General features: G+C 36.5%; 1 protein-coding gene across 3 annotated transcripts; it reads right to left on the bottom strand.

Annotated features, from left to right (window-relative positions):
* Window positions 1-216: 216 nt before the first annotated feature.
* On the bottom strand, window positions 217-15036 carry LOC112459493 (ATP-binding cassette sub-family G member 4). 3 transcript variants are annotated; one of them, XM_025023604.1, is made up of 13 exons: window positions 14906-15036; window positions 5997-6283; window positions 5293-5476; window positions 4963-5086; window positions 4514-4659; window positions 3852-3975; window positions 3587-3701; window positions 3375-3503; window positions 2992-3104; window positions 2592-2760; window positions 2235-2491; window positions 1729-1862; window positions 1280-1499 (listed from the first exon to the last, which is right to left on the bottom strand). In XM_025023604.1, the coding sequence occupies exons 2-13, from the start codon at window positions 6199-6201 to the stop codon at window positions 1280-1282; spliced, it is 1920 nt and encodes a 639-aa protein (XP_024879372.1). In that variant the 5' UTR covers window positions 6202-6283; window positions 14906-15036. The 3 variants fall into 3 exon arrangements, with proteins under 3 accessions (XP_024879374.1, XP_024879372.1, XP_024879373.1); XM_025023605.1 differs by lacking the exon at window positions 14906-15036 and adding an exon at window positions 10937-11479; XM_025023606.1 differs by lacking the exon at window positions 14906-15036 and having other exon boundaries at window positions 217-1499; window positions 5997-6201.
* Window positions 15037-19823: the final 4787 nt, after the last annotated feature.

Here is a 19823-nt window from a genome sequence, read left to right on the forward strand (position 1 = left end):
GATTGGCGTTATTATTATAAAATAAATTAAATATAACAGTATAGTAAACTAAAATATCTTAGGGTAAAATATCTTAGGGTAAGTGAATAATCAATGCGTCGACTTAACAAAGTTAACGAGAATGTCAAATAGGTAGCCCAGAATTTTCATTTATCTTCTTAAATAAATGATAAACAAAATAATAAATGTCCGTAAAAATATATATAATTATATATAATAGTCTAATATAAAAACGTATAACGTGTTTTAATAATGACGATAATAATAATGATGATGCATAAAGAACACGTAATAAATTTGAAAGATTTTGTTTGTCGATCGGTCAATTTTCTCGAAGAATTGAGTAAACGTAATTGTTTTGTAATATATCTGTCATTTCAACAATCAGCAGTTTGGCATTTTTTTTACAATTTAAAAAAAATATTACATAAAAATAATTTCTCAGTGAATAGTGTCTATTTGCATCTTAGAATTAGAGTTTTCGTTCAGTGCTTGCTGTTTGCATCCTCTTATTAAGAGACTGACATAATCCACGCTTTTTATCCTCAACGTATTTGCTCAAAACCTTGGATGAACCGAAAGCTCTCAAAGCTATGACAGATGCAATTGAATTGGACCTGACATGTTCAAGTGGCGTATCTTTCAACGGAAGTATCAATTCATTCCATTGACGCGCGACGCGTACATTATCACGCATTATCACGTAGGATTCCTTAGGATCACGCACGTATCACATTTAAGTATAAAAATTAAATATTATCGCAGTAATTCACTAACAATATATTGCTACGTGTGTGAACTTATTGCCGTCTCAATGTCCCTCGATATCAACTCGGAGGTACATATATACACTTGTCACGTAGGCATACGCACAGTCTTACTCATTCCTGCGACTATTACGAGATTATAATCGGACAATGTATCAATATATACAGAAAGAATATATACAGAGCGCTTAATATTCGTGGCACTCTTTTTCTGCTATAAATAGAGATATGCGGTTCGGATAAAGTTTCAAGATAGCATCAAAAATATACGATCAGACACAAATGAGCGACTAATAGAAATGATTGTTTAGCCCGTCGTTTTTAACATTTTCCGGTATTTCGAATTATTTTAATATTTCGAAAGCTACACGCATTCGGCAAGTGCGGCTTCAGGCAATGCTACAAATTGAAAGGTCGAGAGTTACGTAGTTAAGTAAGTTTCTCAGCTATTTAAATACAGTAGCAGTCAGAGTATAAGATAATCGCATTCCAAAGGTTTAACCGTATCGGTATTATCGGTATGACACGAGTTTCCATCGTAAAAGTATATATGCGCCGCATCGTGTGATGAGTAATATTATAGCGAGCGCGATCACATCGTTCCAGAATTGGTCTCCCCTCATGGCGATGTCTGAGAGAAATTTCGAAGGGTATTTATAGTGACAGTACAGCTCGCCCTTTTCCTTGCAGTCCAGAGTGGGTCTGTCCAATCCGTAAATGGCTCCAACGAATCTGCGAAAGCACACGTTAAATTTATGCCATAAATAACACTTTATATTTATATAATTTTGGATTATTATTAAATAATTCTAATTTATGTAATATTTTGAATTATAAAAAGTATTGAATTATGTCGAGATATAATTTCGTCATAGATAGACTATTGGAAATACACGTCATGATATATGTATACAATATTGCTAGGTAATACAAAACTTATGAAGCGTGAAGCAATTCTTACCCCTCTAAACCGTATCGTAAATAGCTGAGATAGCTACCCCACTTGAGGTAGCTTGGTAGATCGCGTAACGACACTCCGAATCCGGCGAACATCATTAGCGGTACTGCCAATGTTGGTCCCATAAATGTGCCGTTCTTCAAGTTAAAATGTTTCTTTATTACGTTTTACTTCGAAAATTGTAAACCTTCTTTATGAAACATTTTGCGACAAAAAAGTGCTATTTATATAAGGAGTCTTATCTGAACAATGCTGATAATTACAAAAAAAAACTGTGGAACTATTAACATAGTAAAAAAAACGGTTAATGACGCATTTAATGGAATCAAAGTCACGGAAGTTGCTGATATGTAAAATTAATATCTCTAAGTCTGATAAGACTGGACGTCGGTGAAGAGACTTATTTAATTACACATGCAATTAAATAGCAAAGATCGTACAGCCTGCGAACAAGTCAGCGTCTCATCGACCAATTTTAATTAATTATTGATATAATTGATAATACTTACCACGACATTAAATATAGCGCCTATCATGAGACCGGTACCTTGTCCAATAAACATGATTAACATGCTGATGGCCAAGAACATACAAAATCGAATGACCTCCAACGGTTGCGCCGACATGAGATAGACGATTATCGAAAAAAATATGCAGCACACTATCGAAATCGGCACGTCGATCAACGTTATCGCCGTGTAGAATGCCTTCAAGCTGTACCACCTATTGAAGTGTTCCTTCAGGAGGATGGACATCTGCATTGGGACTGCAAATCAAAGATGAGACGTTGTCCGTTACGCAATCTCTCATTTGCGGTAAAAGTTACCGAAGAACCGTATAGTCATCGTGAAATCATCAATACTTACAAGTCACTATCGTGAGCATCATCGTCGTCATCATGTGGTGTATGAGGATGGAAAAGAGAAGATTGTAATTGTCCAGAACGCGGGAGCCATCGGCGCCGGATCGCATGAAAACGCAGCCCAGCATTACTCCGACGACTATGTTAACAATGATGCGCAAATGCGTCAGAGTCTGCAACGATATACATGCACGGATTTATTAAACAAAACTTCGTGCGATCGTAGCGTTCTTTACGTCAAGATCGATGGCGACTGGCACTTTCTAAATTCTCAAAATATTATAGCGTTTTCCATCGGAAAAACTCACTGGCGCTGACAGCACTGAGTGCCAGTGAGTTTTTTTTTTTCCAATGGAAAACGTCTTTAATTTTCTAAAACGCACGATGGAACAAACAATTCTTACCGTATCTCGTTTACACATGATATATCCTCTCCTTAGCAAGATCTTGATTTGGTGAACGAGATTTGTCGCGTGTAAGCTGTTATCGTTCCTTACTTTCTTTAGTGGATGTGCCGCTGAAAAAAAAACACGATCAAAGATTAAACGATGCCACATAAATCTAGACTTGAGTCTGCCATTTAATTTTGTAGCACAATGATTTAACGCTATAATATCATACTTTGTTACAGATGTAAATATTTAAAGGCAATTAATTGTCAAAAATATGTAAATACACAGAAAAATATTTTTTATTTTAATATAATTTTTAATAAAATATAAAATTACACAATTTTGTATTTATATTATTGTAACGTGATTTTTATGATCTTCGATTTTCTCCGTACCTCTCAAGCTTTTCGCATCCCTTAGAGCTTCCGGATTGTCGAACCACTGCAAACTTCGTCCGTTTTGCGATCCCATTATCAATGAATCGATTTTATCATCGCCGTACTCTCCGCAGGCAAGCTCGATTACTGCAATATTTGCATATAGCAGCATATAGCAATATTAACAAATTTCTGAACAACTCGCCGAAGGATGAATTATTTATACGTACTGTAATCTGCTGGATTGTGATACATAGGACACGGCATTTTCATATTTTCCAGATATGGCACGAGCTTGCTCGTTGCTCCTTGGTAAAGACAGTTTCCATTCGTCAACACACATACCTGCGAGAGAAATTTGATTTTCCTGTCATTATTCTAATCATATAAATGCAATTCTAAAAATGAGAATCAAAACGAGATCGATGTTTTTGAGCAGGAATTTTTATCATTTCTATAACGCATTTTTATAATTTCTGTGACCCACTTACTTACCTGATCGAACAATTGAAACAAGGACGCACTTGGCTGATGAATAGTGCAAATTATTGTCCTACCCTGTCGCGCCAAAATTTTTAGCAAGTTTACGACTTGCGTGCAAGATGAACTGTCCAGACCTCTGTAACAAGTATGGCAAATGTAAAAATATAATAACAAATATAAGATGGCTGTTAATGAATAATCTTTATTTAAACAGCATTAGCGATATTCATAAATTAATAGTTATTAACAATTTTGGGTAAAAATTGAAAATACTATATATATATTGTACTCCAGAGAAACGCTAATATTCAATATATTGTGTAACATAATTACAATAGTAGTTCTCGCCGTAACGAAATATTATGATATGATAATGTCAATAAAAGTACAGCGATAAATGACGAGGCAAAACAAAAAATAATAAAAAAATTCTGTCCATCCTTATTAGAGAAAGATAGATTATCAATTGTAAAAAATCATTTAAGTAAAAAGCAACAGAAATTGAATTATTGCACTTAAATGTGTAAATATTTATCGAGAATATGCAATTATTAAGATGTTAACATTGAACGTGACGATTGAAAGAGGATCAGCCATTCAATTTCGAGCTTATATATAAAAAATAGGAAAGTCAGATAGCATCGAATGATCAAAGTCCAAATCACTACACTTACGTGGTGGGTTCGTCGAGGAACATCACCATGGGATTATTAACTAATTCCAATGCGATGGAGAGTCGTTTCTTTTGGCCGCCACTCAATCGATCTGATCTCGTGTGCATGTGTTCGTACAAACCAAGTGTCGTGAGAATGTCTTCGATCTGCAACATTATGCAATTGATCCTTATAAAGTATTATAATTTATTTTAAATCGGTTCAACGATAAATCTCACCTGTCATTTAATTAATACGTCAATTAACACTGGTGCTGATCAACTAATGATACACATTATTATATTATCCTCAAATAACAATTAAATAATTATCAAGCGATAATGAGATTTGACAAAGCATTGACAGCACTGTGTGATTTATAATTCTTTCTAGATTTTAATAAATCACCGTGATGATTTTTTTTCTTATCAATTATCGAAATAGTTAATAGTTAATAAATTTTTACGCACGATCATCTCCTTCTTGTGTTGCGGCGTGTTCGACGGCAGCTTTAAATCGGCGGCGACCCTCATGTTCTCGATCACGGTGAGCAGGGGTTCCAATCGATCTTCTTGCGTGATATAGGCGCTGCATCTGAGGAGGGATAATTAACGAAGCGTTAAAACAGCAACGAAAGAAATTGGCAACGCATGAGTCGTGTCAAATCGAGCGGAAAGACACCGAGATGTATAAAATGCCTCTATATAATTTCCTTGATTATTTAATCACTTACGTAGCTTATGTTAATTTAGAAAGTCTCAAGTTTGATAAGATTAAAGTATGCGGCAGACTGTGCTTACTTCCGGAAAGTGTTGAGATGCCGAACACGGCCGTTGACATATATGACACCGTCCACTCCGGTTGTGCGGAAACCAGACAGGACGTCGAGTAACGTGGACTTTCCTGCGCCGGATGGCCCCATAAAAGCGATCAACTGTTTGCTAGGGAGCCTTCCGTTAATCCCGTGCAAGATCTCTTTCTCCCCTGAAATTTTTCCACCGCAATGATTACCTAACGCCGCGCGCCGTTGAAGGCATCGTTATATAGCAACGCTTCCATAATTCCTCGTTTCCAACTCCGAGGGAATTCTCACTTATTGTCATGGTTATCACAATCGACTTAAGTTATCGTCTTCCAAGATGTCGTTTTGCATAAGAAAATTTTTTTACGTCGGGAAGCAACACAAATACTATTTATTATACATATATTCGTAAGCTAAGTGACTTTTTGGTTTAATTTATACACTGTTTAATTCATATATAGTATCTAGTTATACTCAATTCGAGTCATTTTTAACCATTCTTATAGGTCACCAGTGCTCTTACTCAATATGTCGTTAATTTAACTCAAACCAACAAAGTTAAAATAATACTGTTTTGTGTTGAAATAACAAATTTCGACACACGTGGTAGTTAAAGATAACAAAATGTTATTTAACGCAAGGTACGCTGATTTAAATTCTATCCTTTAGTATATTTAACAGTGTAACTAAAGGATCGCTTACCTCTTCTGAAGCCAAGGCTGACGGTGTAGGTAATGTTCTCGAAGATGATGTCAATTGATTCCTCGTTGTTGTTGTGCGCGGTGTCGGACGGCATCCCGGCGTCCTCTCGCCTCTCGTTGAACGTAGATCTGGGGTCGGCCATACAGACCGTCGTATCCGTGCCGTTTTCCCGCCGGTTGCTCGCCTCGTGCATCAATACTTCCATCGTAGCGCGCTTTATGCGAACCGATCGAGTGATAAGGATCGATTATGCTCGAACGCTCATCTGACGCTCCAATCCAGGCGACCTAGAACAAAGAGCCAGCGCGGCGGGCTTTCGATAGAGATCCACGAAGATCCGCAATAACGATAGTCGGGGGTCGCAGAGGTAGACGTAAAACGAGACAACATTGCAATTAAATGACTCGCAACGATCGTAAAAAGAAACTCTTATTTTTTCAACGTATTAAGTAACCGCGCTCTCTGATTCTTTTCTTAGATAAACCGGCTTAATGCTAATTAGACCTGAAGTAAACACAATGGCAATTTATGACGTTGTGCTATTGAAGGATAAAGTCCATGACGAGTGGGTTTTATATATTTCCGTCATTCAACGGAATTCTACAAATCTACATAATAGTTTTGTTTTCGGGATTACAGACGATTTGAAATCTGCGACGCATGTAACAGATGGATAAATTAACAATTTGAAGAAGGCTAGGGAGGCTATAAATTTACAATTTTATAAAACAGAATCCCGTTGAATAAAACTTTTTTCGATTTGTAACTCCGGTTGCAATCAAAGGAGATCTTCTTTATTGATACTTTAAATTTTTTTCTTCAATAACACCTTTCGCAAGTATGAACTAAAATGGCAGGCTATTATTGTAAAATTCACGCAGTCAATAATTATCATTTACCGGTAAAATTAGCATATAGTGTCAACATATGTATTTCCTCGGCTATAGTATAATTGATATTGTACAAACAAATAAAAAATCTCCGATTTTTTTCCTTTCCTCTCCGTTCTATATAAATAAATAAATAAAGCAATAAATTAACCGAGGAGGAATTTGTGGCTTAATTCGCCACGTAATATAATCGGCATAAAGCGTGCGTCGTTTTGTGACCGGGGAACAAAGGTAGCTTTGTATTTTACGAGATATAATTTTCTGTCCGACGCACGATGATTCACCCGTAAGCAGAGCCACTCGTTTTGACGACATGTGCATACAGATACACGCGGCCACTACCGGTCGTCCGTGACACAGAATTGTATTTCGCAATCTGAATTTCAAAGTAGTGAATGAAAAAGGTTATATTTTACAATACATTGGACCAAAACATTTGTTGTTATACCTTCGTCTGCGTTTATTTTTAAATTCCGCCGCGCCTCTCGTCGCCCGTTCTTACAAGAACCGACTAAAGCGTATCTATCTTTATTTATAATAAGATTGATAATAGTTATACCATATCAATTAAACTCTTGACGCATCTAATATTTACTTAAAGTGATTACGAGATAAAATAGTTGAATAAGAGTCCCCTTATCTCTATACATTTCCTGATAAACACGCGTAAACACGACTTAGTGAACGAATAAAAGGTCAGTAAGTAATTAGAGGATGACTAAAAGAATTAACGCAATACTCCGAGAAAACGAATAATTGAAAAAGCCTCGCGGATTTCCCAATTATGTAGAACGCAGATCGTCAATTGTGGTCGGGTACACGTCAACAAGATCGTATTATCTTGATCATACTCCGAGAGTACCAAGTCCAGTAACCTTTGATGATTTCATTGACAGCGCGGAATCGTTAATCTTATCTAATCGTAAATGAATGTCGGGAAGTTAATAATGTTGAATTTTCAGTCGACCCGCGGACAGTCGTCACACTGTTTTCGAAATAATTAAGTTAACGAACGGCAGCTGGCTATCAGTCCAGCAGAATGTTCGCAATAAAGGAGAAAAAAAGAGAAGAGAGTAATTGCGCGTCGAAGATATTATCATGAACTTCGTAGCGTACACACGAGCTTAAAGAAGGAAAAAGAAACTGTCACCATCAGTGAGGAAATAACGATGCCGCGTTACGCAATGCGATATGCGATTCTCCTATTGCATGCTCCTGTGAACTATAAGCGATAAGGTCCAAATATGGAGCAAAAATATTTTGTATATCTGTACGCACGCGAGTTTGGTAGGCCTTTGACGTCATCGTAATGCGAATAAAACAAAGTCTCTGTTTTGAATTGTGACCGCCACTCTCGAGCGTTAATAAATCTCGCACTTAATGCATGCCTGCAATAGATATTTAACGATCGTGTAGTTTTTAAGCCGCGCTTGTTATTGTCTTTATCGAACATTTGAAAACATGTTTTCAATCATCTTCGTCCTCTCATCGTATATTTACAATTTTCCCGAGTGTAAGTACTAAGTACTTAGTAGGTACTTAGCTGAGTAGCTTTCCCAGGCGTTTTGCTTGAGGCAAATAACGTTGGAAATGAAGGACTCTGCCGCTCCGTATTAAAATGAAATTAAACCACGCGAGATTCGCGAAAAGAAGAATTCTTTTTATTAGCATCGATAAGAATTCGCTATTTTTCTTTATGTAACCGAAAACTGATAGAAGTAAGATCGATTAATTGGGAAAACCAATTACAAAATTGTCTCTTTATACTTCTTTTCGAACCGTAAAATTGACTTCTTTATGTAACAAAAAACTGAGAGAAGTAAAGTTCGAACGACAAATTGGGAGCACAATAAAATTGTCTCATCATATTCGTCGCAAAGATCGGCTCTTTTGTCTAACAGGTAGTTGAAAGAAGTAAGATTCTGACAAATTGGAAACACCAATGACAAACTATTGTTTCATGTTCCTCCTCGTCGCAAAAATCAGGGTTTTTTTTTATTTAACAAGAAACTCAGAGAAGTAAGATTTGTCGGAGGATAAATTGGGCAAGCTGGTGTGCAATAGACACCGTCATGAGCTATATTTTCGCAACAATATATACGTGGATGTAGATGTTGCAAGCAAGAGGTGAAAGTAAGGATAACTTCAAGGGAGAATCGCTCGTTATGGAGCACAGTGTAGGTATGCATTTTTACGTGTGCTCGCCTATCAGCTTTTACGTGTTGAGAGCATTCACGTGTGTGTTACCGTCGATAGATCGAAAGAAAAACGAAATTGATGCGACACGGTACTCTTGAAGTAGCTCTCGAAAATTACAATCTCGTGCGAATATAAGAGATAAAAGAGAAAACATTGAGAGAACAAGTTTTTCTCCTAAACGACATAATTCTCAAGCGTGCAGTTTGAAATTCGGAGCGTTAGATCGTTTCCTTGAGTTGTTTTTATTGAACATTAAACCTGATTGTGTAAAGTGAGAAATGTCTTGTGTCAGCGAGAATCACGTACGTTCCTCTCACGTTTCTTTGTCGATGAAAAGAGAATCAGTCGATACGAAAATAATTGTGTTCCTTGCACAAGTATTAATCACCTTTTATTTCAGATTTATATCAATCACGTCATCGTGCCATGTATTACGTGATGCAAATGTAACGCTATGTCCGAGAGAATGTGTAGCAGCATTATTGTTTTTGAAATCGTCACACTTCGTTTTTGATGTCACAATTTCTGCATTTATATTGCGCAAGCTACGACAAGCATAACGACTCATGCTGTTATAGTGTATTGTTTCAATTATATTTTGTGTTGATTAACTTTCGAATCGAATTGTATTAACCAAAAACTAACCGACTTCTTCCATTCTTCTCTTCAACAGTTTCGTCATAAATAAATAATAATATCGATTGGTGATTATATTATTTGATAATAAAACATGAAGATGTAAATATCGAAAAATGCGATCGTTTCTTGTGACTTTATTGTTTCCAAAATTTTAAGTGTAGGCTCCAATGGAAATCCACGAATATAGAAAACGGGCTAACTAAAAACCAAGCGCGGCGAAAGTCTTACTTTTATTTCTATTATCTATTATTTCTATTCTACATTATCTTTTATTTCTATTTTACATAATCTTCCAATCTTTACTGCGCGCCGACTAAATTTGTCAGTCGACTTGAAACACAGTTCCGATTGGATTAGTAAAATCCCTTCACCTAATTAAATCGATTCGATTTAATTTGATGTAAAGGGGGATTTGACTACTCCAACCAGAGCTAGGTTTCAAGTCTGACAAATTTAATCGGCGCGCAGTCAAGATTGAAAGATATGTAAAACAGAAATAAAAATAAAACTTTTGCGGATCATTTGCCGCGCTTGGTTCTTAGCTAGCCCGTTTTCTATATTTATTGTTTCCATTAATTATTTTAATATTCAAGATTTAAATAAAAAGCTTATAACAAAGATAAATTCAATTTGTATATAGAATTAACTGGATCGAGAATATGTACTTTTGTTCATTTGATCGGCTTCTTTAGTTTGCAAAAAGAAACCCTATTTCCAGTCGGTTAAAAACACGAGAATTATAAGTCATTATTATTTGTTTTTTTCCGGAAAATATCACAACTTTAGATTGGCCTACGAAATCTGTTATTACAAGGCTATACTTTCGAAATGTGCTAAATCGGCTAGATCATAGAAACTCGGTTCTATACATTTCGTGACTCAGACATGTTATCTCTTTGATGATATTTATAGTAAAATTAGCATTCAAAGACAGAAAGCTAGAGAGAGAGAGAGAGAGAGAGAGAGAGAGAGAGAGAGAGAGAGAGAAAGTTTCTGTGAATGTATACATATACATTATAATTAAGTTTGTAATTATATAATTAATAAAATTAATATATATTATTATATAAATAATGATATAATTAATATATTTATTATAAATATATTAATTATAATAATAATTATATTAATTACAATAAAAATATAATTTTTGCAAAATTGTGTCAGTTTTGAAAGGAATAGGAGAGAGAGACATTGATGAATCAAACTTACGATTGCGGATGCCAATTGGCGATTAAAGCTTCGATCACAAATAAAAAAGTGTCAATCGTGCACTTTTGCAGTCATCGATTTTCACTTTTCACGCGGACGCGAATTCCAAAATGATGGCGAAGGCGGAACAACTCGCGCGTCGCGCATATACAACGACGAACACCGTTCAAGTAACGATACGATGTGTACATGTACGTACTTGAGCACGCCGCGTCAGATTACGGAACAAAGAAAAGATAATGGTCGATGGACGGCACAAATCAACCGATAGAAAGCGTCGGACGTTATCGTTATGCCTTCCGCAGCTTCGATAAAGGATCGCCGCTACGTGGAAGGGGTCTCCTCGCGATTATGCCTCGTATTATTGACGATTCGCTTAGCGCATCAAAATTTCCTCGGGGAGGGAAGGCATTTAGATTGTGTCCTCTTTATACGCGCTGCACTGACAGATAAGCGAATGATGAATTGTATACATAGAATGAGTGGTGCGCGCAAAGTTCAAGAGAGATCCGGCACGAGTGAACGTTTCAGGCTGAAGTGGACTTTCGTACTGAGGGAACAGCGCGTTACGTTTCTTCCCGTTCCACGTGATTTAACCACTGGTCTGCCGCGAATTCGGCGACTTAGACGATGCATTGTCGTTAATCTTATTTTTTTTTCTTTTCGTGTATGCAAATATCCTTTGACAGTGATATGAATAAATGAATAAAGAACATAGCATACCTTCGCATTGAGGGCAAAGTAGCTGGACAATGTTATTTCAATGTTATTTAAATGATTCACACATTCATGGGTGATTCATGAATATTAACATATCTGTCGCTCTAAACACTCTAAAGGAATCAATCCAGTGAAAATCGAATGAGATCGATGGAGTCGATAGAGAGTATTAAATAATGCATAGAATATTTTAATTAAAAACAGAGTAATTATATACAATATTGCTTTGAAAATCCACGTTTATTGAAATAGTTCTTTTTTTTTTTAGAAACGGATATTAACATACCTGCTGTTGAAACTGAGCCGATCAAAGGAGATAATAAAGTTCTTAAACACGACTACACGCGGTAAAAAGTCTACTTTAGACTTTGACCCCAACGCTTTTAAGTATTTATAAAGTACGACACACATGTGGACTTTATTATCTCTTACCAGATACAGTCATTTACTATAGTATTCAAAATAATTACATAAACAAGCGATTAAACTGCACGTAATTAAACTATTACGCTTGAAGTTAAGTTTTTTTTTTCGAGATCAGATAAAACATCTCGAAACGTGCTCTTCCTTGTTACTTGTGCAAGTTAAATTAATTCCCTCAGCAACACAAACACACATATATATATATATTTTTATGCAAAATTTGTTAATATTGTTGGCAGGGACGTTATTGATAATACGATCAATCAAGTATTATCAACAACATATAGCAATATGCGAGAAATAGATTGCAATAACTGGTTTGTTGCGTTTCGACGAGAAAAATGCTTTAATTAAGGACCGTATATCTAGTTATAACAAATAATGTAGTTATAGCACGTCGTCGCACCGCATAATCCAATCGGTACAAAATAACCCTGATTTTACCGTAGAATAATTTATCTTCGGCCATGAAAGCGCTCTTACAGTTCCAAGAAGAAATTATCATACTTAAATAGTTTTCAAAAACTGTTAGCCCCGCGCAAAGAGTGTAAACAAGAGAACATTCATTCCCAAAGGAACAAATTTAAAAAAGAACACGTGCCTCCGGAGAAAAATATTCAACTCATATTGAAGATGAGCCATTCCATTTGTTTTCCGTTTTGAAAAGTAAAAGTTGTTGACGAATATCTTTTTTATCAGGCAGCTAAACAATTAATTATCACGACCAAAGTTCTGTCAAGTGCATCGTGTTCGCATCCACCGCATTAACACCCGGGATTACGCATATGTGGTTCACGCAAGATAAATATGGAACAGGAGTGACTCGCGGGTTAAAAGACAAAACAGGAAAAGCGTGAAGATGATTTACGTTCAATTTTAGATTAGCGGACATCAGTTCCTCTTCTCGCGTGCACGTGCGTGACACGACCGTGATAAAAAATCGTGATCATGTGACTTACATGTGCAAAAAGTTCTTATATAAAATCGCCGCTGTTCAACAGCGATAAAGAGGAACGTTAAAGGACGTATCGTGTTACTGTGTTTGTTTCCAATTATCGTAGAAAAAAATAATTGCGTGCTTCGAAACAAGTTTCGACTTCCTGAAGTTATAACTCTTATCAAGAGTTATTATATCATATGAATTTGATATAACTCATATCATAAATATATTCAATGATGATATAATCAAGCGCGTGTCGATACGTTCGCGAGATTCACCAAGTGCAGAAACGCAAAAATGTGAACGAAGAACAGATGCATGCGCTCGAAGTATTTAACTGTACATAACGCGCAGGAAAATATTCGCTAAAACGTCCCAACTGCGCGCTTCGTTCTTAGGATGTATTTTTAGCGCGGGGCTTGTCGCACGCTTCACAAAAGTCCCGATCAAACGATTTAGAGCCCGATTTAATTCCCCTCGTTCGGAAACGCCGACGCAGCGGGACAACGACCTTTCGGCCGCCCCGCCGCGCCGCAGTCGCGGTACACAGATCCGCGTGGGGCCGTCGAGGAGTTGGCTGAAAAAGCTCGCTCGCCGTTTCCAGGAGCAGCAAGCTTCGAGGCGTAAAGAGAGAAAAAAAATGGAAAGCTCGACAGAGAGACGGGATGCGTCCGACGTTGATCGATTCTGGTGCACTGTCGACGCTCGAGGCGCGTTTGAAAATTTCTCACGGAAGACAACAGGAATTGCGAGCGTTCATATATCTCTCGGCGCACGCGAATCAAGGCATAAGTCTCTCGCTTTAATACGCCGAACGTGAAAATTATTCTGCATGTGGTTTAAGTCAGATAGAAATCCGTCGAGCCTAAAAGCGCGAAGAGGATAGTCCGGGATTGATTTCACGGAAGTGACGGTCAATCTTTCACATTAGCATCCTCGGTAACACCTAGACGAAAAAATGGAAAATAGGCATTGTTGACTAACTCGCGGTAAACTGCGATCGGTTAGATGTATGAGTAATTTCAATCTGAAATGTAATGTTTGACGGAACTGACAGCGCGAAGAGTAAACTGAGTCTTTTATCGCTCGGATAGATAATTAATTGACACCACGCTGTCGCGCAACACATTTCTGTTTTTCTTCCCCCCCATGTTTTATTTACATCAAAATTTCTCTTACACAACGTGTGAGATATCTCGCGCGATATCTCTAACGCGTGCAACGTTAATTCCGACGAAATTTTAAATGAGTATCAGTGAATAGTAATCTCTGTTATTTAAATCCGTAAAAACTTTCTGCAACTTTTGCGATCTCCTCGGAAAGTTCCTCGAGCCGCTTCAGATCATCGGAGGTAGAGAGGGAAAAAAGACAAATCGCCACTTTAGCGAAACGTTTGGAAGTATCTAAAAATCAAGCTATATCTGGATACACGCATTATGCTGCTGCCTTCTTTTCTTCAGCGTGTTGAATGAACGCGCGTTTGTGGATATTCAACCCGAGAGGACGTGTGTCAATTGCACGTGTTCAAGAGAGAGCCTTGATAAGTCGCCTTGACTTGTAACTTTTGACACTTGGCAATCGTAGTTTCTAACCGGCCATCAGTGCCAGAGATAACATACCGCTGAGAAAGCATTAGGGATATGCCGGATATACGTGACGTAAGTACGCAGAAAACAGGCGATGCGGATCGTGTGTCGCTGACGAGTAACGCGGAATGTGAAAGTATCGAAATTTCCGCGTTTCGCGGCATTAGATCTCTCTTTCTCTCTTTCTCTCCCTTTTTTCTTTTCTTCCTCCTCCATTTCTCTTTTTCTTTTTTTTTCTTCCACGCGGTCGCGGAATGAAGTTGCGAGGTACGCGGCTCGTTTAAATCGCGATGTACTTACCGGGACCCACTGCACAGACCAACGCTCGAGCGTCTCGAAGACTGACGTGACGTGACGTGTGCAGGACGCGGACCGTTCGCGACCGAAGATGAAGCACTAACTCGAAGAGACCCAAGACTATCCAGTTTTCTTCCTCGCTCTATCTCACCGATCTCACCCGAGTCCCCACCCCACCGAGCGCACTACGCATTTCAACCCTTTCCCCCTCCTGACGCGGATGCGCCGCTCTTCCGGAGCGCTCAAGTAATTTGCATTGTAAATCGCAGTGCGCGGAATATCTTCGGGGCTTTTCATCCTTTTTCCCTTATCTTCGGACGCCGAAGAGGATTACCGATTTTCAAAAGAATTAAAAAAAAAAAGAAGGATATAAATTTATCAAAGCACATAATTATATAAAAACATGTGTAAAGCATATAAAAATGCTCTCATTCTTCTTTACGGTGATGGTTACAAGAAACTGTTGCAAAATCACAATAGAGGCTATCCTCATTCAAGCGCGTGTAAAATGTTTGAATAATCAGCAAATAATTGGTGGATGCAACAATAAATTTAGTTTTTGCAGTAGCATCAACAATCGTGATCGTTGAGCCAATCAAATATTTGAATGCCAAATTACGTGTTTGCAACACGTCTTGTTCATCCAGCAAATTGTTTTCTTATTGTGAGCGATTAGATGTTTAATACATATACCGAATACCAATGTATTCAGTAGATAAGAAGGATTGTATCATTTTAACTTCGTATTTATAGATAGCACGATGACCGTAATCCGATATGAAAAGAATAGTAAATATACGATTCGAGTTAAAATGCAGATTGAAAATAAATAGAATATATCTACGTATTTCACTATCTATGTATTTCCTGTCACTTAATACGACGTAAAATAGTCATCATATTAATTCAAAAATTTTCCAAATGTAGAAACTATAGCAACAGATCGATCGCTTTTCGGTCGCGTAAATATTTTCGTGCCCGCTTCGCGACAAAAGCGTTAAGGCCATTGCACGTAACAAAGTTTTAGTGATAATCGTAAGGCCGTAAGAAAATAGACCGATCACAGTCGATTATTCTCGTTGAGCTCGAGGAATAATCGAGTGTGATTAGTCTATTTTCTTACGGCCTTACGATTATCACTAAAACTTTGTTACGTGCAATGGCCTTTAGTCTTCTCTTAGTTTTTTTTTTATTTAGAAGCATCGCGGCTCGCGGCCCGGCGCCGCCGCGCCGTAAGAATCAGTCCCTCTCGATTCGCAGATCTATTTCAGTTAATAAATCCTGATTTTTGCAAAACGTATTAACGAGTGACTTCTTCCCCTTACACAAAGTCTTATTCCTCTCTCCTTAAATGCGTAATTTTTCGTAACATTTTGAGTATTTTTTAAATAAATAACGACCTGGGTCTTTCTTAGAGAAGGCCCTTTATAGATCTGCAAAGCCGCGCGTCCGTATTTCATAAGAAAAAGTACACGGAGTACATTTCGAAAAATGGTTAATTTGTAGCAATTAAAATTATATGTATAATTTGTAACAAAAGTAGATTTGCATATTATTTTCAAATGTTTGATGCTGTACTTATGATTTTGTAATAAACCGTGCGCAAGTGAGGAATATTCCTAGCAAGAAAATATTGCAAATACTAGTAAATTGATGTACAGTATCGCTATTGTTTATTTATTTTGATAAACACACAAGGTCGGGAATGACGTTTTGCTCTCCCTCTTTTTGTCGGTACAGAGTGACAGTTTATGTGTTTTTATGACTACGTTTAATAATATTTGCGTACAATTTCTCGTGCACATTGCTTTTTCGAAAGTGTATAGCATCTAAAGCTAATTGTAAGTATAATACTATTTCATCCTGATTGAATGGAATATTTCAATGCATGTCGCAGATTTCATTACGTGTACAATGTACGTAGTTCGCACATGCGTGTACATAACTATGTATAATAAAGCTCAAAGATCGTGCGGCATCGATACACCTACTATCAAATATAGCCAGACAAATAATAAATGTTTTTTGCACGTACACACAATTGCTACTACAAACATATTTTTTTGTATATATAAAGTCCAAAGTTTCTTTGCATACAGGACCACTGAGAGTCGGCCCCGATAAAAACGGCTTTTCGTTTGGCTCTTCCTTCGCTCGCTTCTTCTTTTTTCATTCCAAGAAGATGGCGTAATAAAAATATTTAAAATTATCAAAAGAAGTATTTGTGGTTCATAACAGGAATTTTATATGCAAAAGGATATCTCTTATATCGCTTGCAATCGTGTTTTGTAACAATGTTACAAAGAACGATAATTGACGAGATCAAATGACGCAAGTAAAAATAATTACATATGGATCGGTTCCCGAGAACGCATTCCATTATCAATATCGCTCTCTTAAAAAAAGACTTAAAGCAGTTCGAATCTAAGTCAAGAAAAAAATTTATTTGCGAATTATCGAAGAGTTTGTGATTAATTTTAGAACGGAGATTCGAGCACTTCAGAAAATTCCATCTTTCTATTTAATCGAAACAATTTTCCATGTAGGAGAATTCAACTTACGGATTTTAATTTTCTAGCGGAGAATAAAAGTTTTTATCATTTTTTATCTCGAAATAATATCACGCGTGCGCGTATATGTATATCGTACGAATAAATCGTCAAAAGCAATTAATCAAGATTAATTATATTGATTTGATTATATTGATATCCAAAAAAGATATTAAAGATATAATTAAAAAAAAAAAAAGTGTAACCAAAAGCTGGCTTATCGGATCTCTTTTGGATCATCGGGCCCCCTACCGTAATATGTTTCTTCTTCCGTCTCGTCTATTTTTCACGGAGAAACGAACAAAGTTGAAAGATCGAATCGTACTTATTGCTAGCCGCAGGTAATCTTATCTACACGTAATAGTCCAAAGGTAAAGATTGAATCAATGTGCAACGTGCGATAACAATTAATTACTCGTAATATATTTCATTTCTCGATGTTTAATGCAGAAGAACGACGCATTATTCATGATAATTGATTAATTGAATTAGCTGGAATCTCATTACCGCGATTTTGTAATCGAACATCAGCGCATGCCGCTCGAAAGTGCACTGTCCGATTTCAGAGAGTCAAACGCATCTTATACGACTTAATAATATAATAAATATATTCTGTCTCATATAAGCCATATAACTTATATAATCGTCACTCATTAATATTATAATATATTCATGGCAATGCATATATTCATTTTTACGATATTCGTTCGCAGTTCATAGATAATTTCTCTCCGTCAATCTATAGTTTTTTCTTTTCTAATTAATTGAAGATAATGCGAATTGAATATTCAAATTGAACGAAGCGATGAGCAAATTCTTATATCGTATTGCAGCTTAATTAATTCTTAATGTATTCTGCTCCCGCTTCGTGCAGTGGATCCAATCTTTTCTGATTTTATTTTCAACTGTGGTACGTCATGTACATCTCACAGTTAGCCTGGTAATCCTGGTATGTTTTGCTTTTGCATTGCCATTATCTGCGCGCCTCGTTCCTTTCGACGCCTTCGGCGCTTCGGCATACTTACTTCGCCGTCCCGCCGTTCCCCGGACAAGTTACTCCTTATATATGCACTATAGTAAAACGCTAGCTTTTACCTCCTTTCCTTATGGACTCCGTCTTTTAACTGTCGACTCTTCGTTTTATCTTAGCTTATCTTTTTATTGTTTTATTCATTTATTTTATTAATTCGTTCTAGGATATATGTGTGCGTGCTACATATTGCGCTGAAATTTGTTATATTTATCAGAAAAATGAGACTGGGGAGGATTATGCGACTCTGACTTACAACAGTGACTTTTACTCCTGTTGAAATACGCATTGGTTTTTTTCCCTTCTCTATTCAAATCGCTTTTCGTGACAAATCAAGACATGTCTGCAATCAGTCTGCGTGTAAATTAGTATTGTGACAACATTGCATCTAATTTGCAATTATAGGATCGTAGCTCGTAGAAACGCGCATCAATTTCTTCGCAAGCAACGTATACCGCGCGATTCTACGTTTGAGTAATACAATACGTAAAATAAAATTTTTTTAAAGCTTCTAAAACGCCACGGCACAATTACAAATATAAAATAGATTTCTTAAATTATGTTGCGAATAAATAACCATCGTTTTTTTTCGTTCGCACGCTTCTTGTCAACGTTAATATGTTCCGTTTCCGCATATAAAGTGAAATAATGCATTGATATTGCTAAAATAAATTCAAACGATTATTATTATCACAATAAGATGCATGACTGTTGATCTAACCCCGCATCTTTATCAACCGTGCTTACACGTCCTTGATGTCGCTGCAACAAACCCTCCCGGCATGGCAGTTCAATTAATAATTTATCTACCTACATAAAAGTGTACATAGTACTCACACTCTCATTGAAGAATTGATAATTAATAAAAAACTAAATCTCTGAACAATTTTCTTTGGATTCGTACATTTTACTAAAACACCAAAATATTCGAGAAAATTCATTTTCTTGAGACCATTTTCAAGAAAAATAATAATAAAACACATCTACACTTAATCAGGGCTATTTTTTGTATGCATAGCTTGAAGTAAGTATCGTTGACAGAAACAATTAAAAACTGTAAGTTTCAAGAAAAATAATAATAAAAATGGTAATAAACATTTCAATAAGACATATATATATATATACACTAAATCGCAGTTATTCTTTTTATGTGCATAGCCTAAAGGTATCAAAGTAACGTTGATAGAGACAATTAAAAACTGTACATTTTTATTTCAATATTGGGTCAATAAAAATATGTGCATTAATAAATTCTATCGTCCAGTCATAAATTGAAGAATTTATTCATCATCTTGTACAACTGTTGTTTTTTCGGACACGTAAAGTCCATCCAAAAACTTTC

This window comes from Temnothorax curvispinosus, unplaced genomic scaffold (genome assembly GCF_003070985.1).
Source record: "Temnothorax curvispinosus isolate PA1 unplaced genomic scaffold, ASM307098v1 QBEX01009885.1, whole genome shotgun sequence".
In the NCBI taxonomy this organism is placed as follows: Eukaryota; Metazoa; Arthropoda; class Insecta; order Hymenoptera; family Formicidae; genus Temnothorax; species Temnothorax curvispinosus.

Coding starts and splice junctions, on each gene's coding strand:
- LOC112459493 (XM_025023606.1), bottom strand. CDS start 6,201: ATGGAAGTATTGATGCACGAGGCGAGCAACCGGCGGGAAAACGGCACG. Junction 5,087..5,292: donor CATCTCAACACTTTCCGGAA/GTAAGCACAGTC, acceptor ATCCCTCCTCAG/ATGCAGCGCCTATATCACGC. Junction 2,761..2,991: donor TCATGTGTAAACGAGATACG/GTAAGAATTGTT, acceptor ATATCGTTGCAG/ACTCTGACGCATTTGCGCAT.